Source organism: Hippocampus comes, unplaced genomic scaffold (assembly GCF_001891065.2).
Source record: "Hippocampus comes isolate QL1 unplaced genomic scaffold, H_comes_QL1_v1.1 scaffold9, whole genome shotgun sequence".
NCBI classification, from domain to species: domain Eukaryota; kingdom Metazoa; phylum Chordata; class Actinopteri; order Syngnathiformes; family Syngnathidae; genus Hippocampus; species Hippocampus comes.
Window position 1 is genome coordinate 1702130 of NW_017805275.1, and position 6000 is coordinate 1708129.

General features: G+C 40.3%; 1 protein-coding gene across 6 annotated transcripts in view; it reads right to left on the reverse strand.

The window, feature by feature from the left end:
* atp8a1 (ATPase phospholipid transporting 8A1) overlaps positions 1-6000 on the reverse strand; it is a 116091-nt gene that overhangs the window by 84312 nt on the left and 25779 nt on the right. For 4 of the 6 annotated variants that reach the window (XM_019869885.1, XM_019869883.1, XM_019869884.1 and 1 more), the window contains exons 5-7: positions 2895-2940; positions 2740-2780; positions 1159-1232 (exon numbers count right to left, since the gene is read on the reverse strand). In XM_019869885.1, coding sequence (XP_019725444.1) covers positions 1159-1232; positions 2740-2780; positions 2895-2940 — 161 coding nt within the window. Of the gene's footprint in view, positions 1-1158; positions 1233-1937; positions 2012-2739; positions 2781-2894; positions 2941-6000 lie in introns of all 6 variants that reach the window. The other 2 variants (XM_019869882.1, XM_019869886.1) reach the window with 2 other exon arrangements.

The following is a 6000-nucleotide window of genomic DNA, read 5'->3' on the forward strand; positions in this document are numbered from 1 at the left end:
ACCATCCCAGGAATAAAAATAAGAAGGATGGAAAAATAATTCATCAACTTTCTAAGGCACTTAAGGTCACCAGTGAGCTGGAGCTTGCACTAGCTGACTTTGGGTAAGAGAGACCCTCAGCTGGTTGCACTCTGAGATTTTTGGGTTTTTTTCTCACTGACAGTATCGTTACACCAAGGACAATTTAGAGTCAAAGGGGGAAATAAAACAAATATATAAATCAATACATAGAGTTAGTCGAGTCAAGAATTCCAGTGAGCGCCTTAATGGCATTGGTTGCACGCTGCCTACCTGTTAAAGACTCCCTGTTCATCTTTGTCATTGTCAACTGTGACCTCTCAACGTTTTTTATGTTTCTTTTCCTTCTTAGAGTGATGTGTATATTTTGTATGTACGGTATGTCAATGAACTGAATGATAAAATGACAAACAGCAGTTAGAAATGCTTACTTTTCTTTATATTTTACTTCCGTATTCTGCATTGCCAGAGAGGACTTAAGTATGGCGGCCCTAAAGGGTGGAAAAGGCTCAATACTCGATAGGAGAGAGACCAAATCTAAATGTCCACAGGATAGGGGGTGGAAGGCATTGACCTGTTCGAGCTATCAGCAGCCCACACTACATTTATGAGTACAGTACACAATGGTGTACTGTATGTCTCCATTGCCAGAAATAGAGATTACCAAAGAAAAAAAAACGTTTTGGCATCCTCAGAGCAAACCATATATTGACTGTTTTAACAAAAGTGAAAAGACCCAATGTCTTTTCACAGCTCAGCACTTTCAGGCCCGAGAATATTATCAACAATTCTCTAGTTGCAATGAAAGCGGCTACTGTCAAAATATGAAATCAAATTTGACTTTGAATTCATCTCAAAAGGCAGAAAATAGTGAATATTATTCCAAGATATGGTTGATATTTCATTCTTGGAACGTGGCATCATGCAAATATGGCGGGAAATGTTTGTGTTGGCCGGCCATATGAGCCATGCAATAGTTTAACAAGAAAAAAAAAAAAAGAAAAAGCGAACATGCAACATCTGGAAGGTAATCAGAAGCTCCCCTCAAGCATGCAAACGAGCTTCTGAAACCAGCTTCTAAATGTCTGGCCCCATCTTTGCAACAGCAGTTGCCTTGGTCACGTCTCTGGTTTTCCTGACCTGGACGACAGTATGACGAGGTCAGCTGGGAGGTGATCGCCGTTGGCAGCTTTGACCACTTCCCCAACAGTCACCTGATGTTAGCGAGCGCACGCCAGTGGCAGGAAAGAGGGCGGAAGAGAAAGGGTGGTGGTAAAGGAAAGGATGGAAAGACAAAGAGCAAACAGATGAGAGGAGAAAGGTAAAGTGTTTTTCTGTCCTGAGGGCCCTGCATCTGCTTTCTCTTAAAAAGGGCAAGGAGCTAATCTTATGAAATCACATTACTGTTGTCTCACCTAGAGAAATGATGGTATCAAGTTACAAATCTTTGCTGTTAAGCCTGTACCTCACAAAGCGGCAACATTTTGCAAGTGTGTGCGCACGGAGCGAATGTTGTTTTTTTGTTGTCCGGGTTCGTGCAAACGGTCGCAATGATGGTCGGCAACAATTATAATGGTCTCAAACTGTTATTCTTGTCGCAAAGAAATTGTGAATGTGTTCCAAAACTGTTTGTAACATTGAACGAATCATGACAAAAAAAAAAAAAAAACAACCGCAACCACAACAGCAGCAGCACTCGCCATGTGCACACACTTGCAAACCTTCACCGCTCAATGAGATATGGGTTTAAGGATGTGTGACTGTTGAAATGTAGCCGCAGTTTGAACCAAAAGACAGGGTGCTAATTCTATGCTGGTAAACCATCAGATCTTTAGGCTGAAGATAAGAGTTTAAATGCAGCACGGACAGAGGATGGAGACGATCCCTAGTGGGTGGTCGTAGGAGTGGACTCTTGATACCTGCATGATAAAACCACAGCGTCTGCAGGCACGAAATCACCTGCATTTACTTTAATAACATCGGCCATCTCAACCTGTGAAAACAGACTGGTCATTGTGGTGCACACAATGGAGAGAAGGACTGTGACCGCGTTATACATTGATGAATAGAAATACAGTCAATGACATGATTCAAGACTTGAAAAAGCACCACATTTTCTATTCAGCAGAAAATGAAACTATAATACCAGAAATCAATCAGCTACGGGCAAGGAGTAAAATCTGACAAGGATAACCCATACGGTGAGAAAAAGGCAAATAATTTGGGAACTGCATGGAAATTAGTTGATTTCACAGCAGTGCATGAATAAGATGTAATCAGCATAGAAATTTGAAATCACATAGCACTCGTAAATGGTTTTCTTATGTTTTCTGCTACATGAGTAAATAAAGAATCATATATTGGAATATAAACATTCCAAAACTGATTTAAAAAAAAGAGAAATATGGCATTGATCTGCTCCATGCACTGTGTAACTAGTAATGTGTTATTACAAATAAAGTCCTTAAAAACACTGATCGTCCTTATATATTTTTTGTAATGGCTTTTTGTTGCAGGAACACATAAAACAACTACAGACTCTTTGCTCTACTTTGCCTTTGACGACAGATCGAATAAAATCATTGGATTCATTAGCTGCTGTGCATTGTGTGAGCATTTGCTTATGTTCCCCACTCAACAGCAAAACCAGCGTGACTAAGAATGTGTTTGCTTCTTAGGAATTGGACTGAAAGGCACCAGTTAATATTATTTATTACGTACCTTCTCCCAATGCACAATTTCCCAGGCGCCATTTCGTAACACTGATACATGAAAAGGAAGGAGAACAGCAAGAGACAGAAAGAGGAAGTCAAAATGAGTTGACATATTTAAACTGTTGCCTGACAAAAAGAGCATCAGTGCAATGTTTTTTGTACCTTGACATTCCTTTTTGTTGACAACACTGTCAGCATTGTGACGTTTCTAGAATGAAAGAAGAAAATGAAATGCTGATGATGCAAATAGAGGATTACAAGATAAATCATATTTGGATGACAAGAGCATTAGACTGCTCTGAGAGGTTCAAAAGAGGGGAGGTGAGTTAATGCAACGTGGTGCCTCACTGCACTCATTCAACACCCACAATCACAACCCAAACATTGCAATATTATACAATGTCGCAACTTATCTAGTTAGGCATTTGCTAACATTGTCATATATTGTGTGATGTGACAGAATCACTATTCTGTGGAAGCTTAACATATACCGACCACTTCCTTCCAATTTCATGAGATACAAAAGCCAAGCAAAAGCTGGACCAAAACTGTCTTTAACAAACATTACAATGATGTGACACGCATGAGGGATTAGATGTGACATAAAATATGTGTATTATGGTGGTTGTAATTTTCACTGATGCCGAACTTTTTTGTATCATATTGATTATGAAATCATCACGCTCTAGCCGTACTGGGGGAGAGGGTGTATTTACTTATTTTAATTCCTATTTCGCAAATAACTAAATAAATGTTAATTTACTTAGACGGCCATTGATTAGAATATTACTGGCAGGCCGTCACTGCCAGCCATGCCCGACAAAGACTGCGACTGCACACAATAGGCTTTGACAGTTACCAAAGCTAATGAATGTGGTTAAATCATCTTCCCAAACTCTCTTTCAAAGGTCCAGTAGCCATAAGTGATTCAAGAAAAAAAATAAAAAATGAGCTGACTAAACTGTAGTATGTAAAAGGTGGATATTAATCTGTAATTGTGCACACAAACTTTGTGACTGACGGGCTACCATCTGCACCACAAAAATTGCAGCAATCAATCGTTAAGAAACATCCCTAGTCCAATGTATCAAAAACAAACTACTGTATTTTCACTCTTTATTGTCTATCAAGGATTTCATACTCGCTGCAACTTTTAATCTTGATTGTCAAAATGCAGTGAGGCTCCCACGGAGTGAGTTACTAAACTTCTCAAATGGTTGAAGGGTCCAATCGAGTTAAAATATTTGCTCTCAGGATATTTTCCACACTTTGCATTGGTTAACAATTTGTTAAAAATAGCAGACCACATGAGGACTGACGAATAATCTGTATTTGTGAAAAAATACGAAATTGACGAAATTTGGACATAAGAGATTTCTACCCGACAGTGACGATATCCATACTCTCTCAAAATTACAGTACGTTTGTTACCTTCACCAAACAAAAATGTGTGAGGAGTTTGGAGGAGGAGTGTGGTTTGTTGCTCATGAGAACAAAAAAAAAAAAACATGTTGTCAATAGGTGGAGCCTTGAAGAAAATCGGTCCAGATCTGCACATACTGGGACCGGTGGTGGTGGGGCAGGGACTCAGTACAGCCAGCAGAGGGAATTGTGATGCAAAAACCATGTCATGAGTGGTAGTACCTACCTACAGTAATGGAGTGGAACAGTATCACTCAATCAAGCAATTATTTCTATGGCATGAACTTCTAAAACAAGTCAGACAGGCCTGGTGGAGGTTTTCTATTTCAAAGACTTACTCCAGGATGGTTGTGTGTCTGAATGCAAATCAGCACTATTATTTGCCCTTGCGTCCTACTGGACAGTCACACCGTCAACAGTGCTGATGTTTAAAGTCTTGTCAAGTGGCATCCAGCAACAGCAATGTGTGCTGGCCCTGATAAGAGAGGTGTGGACGTATCCTCTCACGACCCCCACAAGATGAAATGTTTACATTCTTTTAGCTTGCTCCAATTTACTCCAGTACTAATCCAATTAAAGGCTAATTAGTGCATTCCCGTGCACTCGCTTTTAGGGCTCCGGTCGGATCACTTTGTGCATCTCGGCAACGCACTCTTGTGTGTAATGAAAAGGCGGGCAGTGTCGCACGGCTTCAACCTTGCGCCTGCTGCAGAGACACCGGGAAAAGTTTTCAGCGCTACACGAAGGCTCATCCATCATCTCGTGTGCAAGAGCTGTCGGCTAATTTCATTCGACCATTTTTCTTCCAGCTGCTGACGCAAACCAGACATGTCAGATCAGAGCTGCATTTATATCCCATACCTTTTTACTTGTCAGCACTCGAAAATACCACACCCCATGGAAGGAAAACAACAATGAAAACAAAAACGCAGGAAACGAACCGGCACTTCCTGTATTTATTCTGTTGCTGTTGGCTGAAATGAGGAAACTAATTTTATCTGAGATGAGACGAGGTGGCAAAAACGCAGCGCTGCAGCAAAGTGGAGACTGCGGGATATAATACTGCAGTGTCCAGAGAGCAAAACAATGAGATAAAAAAATGTTAACGGGGGTTTATTTTTGCAATTTCTAGACACACTTCATCAAATGTCGACCCACAAGGTATCGGCTCTGCTGCCTAGGAACCCCGACTGATCAAGTACTAGAAATAGTTTCTGGGAGTGCCTAGTTTTGCTGGTGGATCAATTGTCAATAATTTGTAGTGACATAGTGAGCTGACTTGGTACCACGGCATACATTTGTCACTTGTCACTTTGAAGCCAAAGGAACAAATATTTCTTCTACATCAAAATAGCAAATCAAGACCTGAACTCTTTCGATCTGACAGTTCTCCAAATTAAAATGGGTTTTCCACATTTCATGCATTTTTCAAACAATATTTTTTTTTTTGTCCTAAATCGGTGAATTATTATCTGACCACCCCTGAAGAATGCTAACCCAACCATTTTAAACATCATCTCAGTTGTCAATCTGTCAAGATTTGGCTGTTGGCTGGCTCCAGAAATGGAAAAAGAAATGCTTGTTAATTCTTGGATTGAATATGTCCTGTTCCAGGAAGCAAGAATGGTCAATTTTTCATCAGAACTGCAGTGCAAAAATGCTCGCAATGTGGTAATGGGTTTCTCTCATACATATATATACGTGTGTGTCTGTGTGTGTGTGTGTGTGTGTGTGTGTGTGTGTGTGTGTGTGTGTGTGTGTGTGTTACATTACTCTATGTCTGCCGATTCGAATGTCATAAACATACAGGGAGGTGGCCAAAAGATGCCTAATTCAAACTAAACTG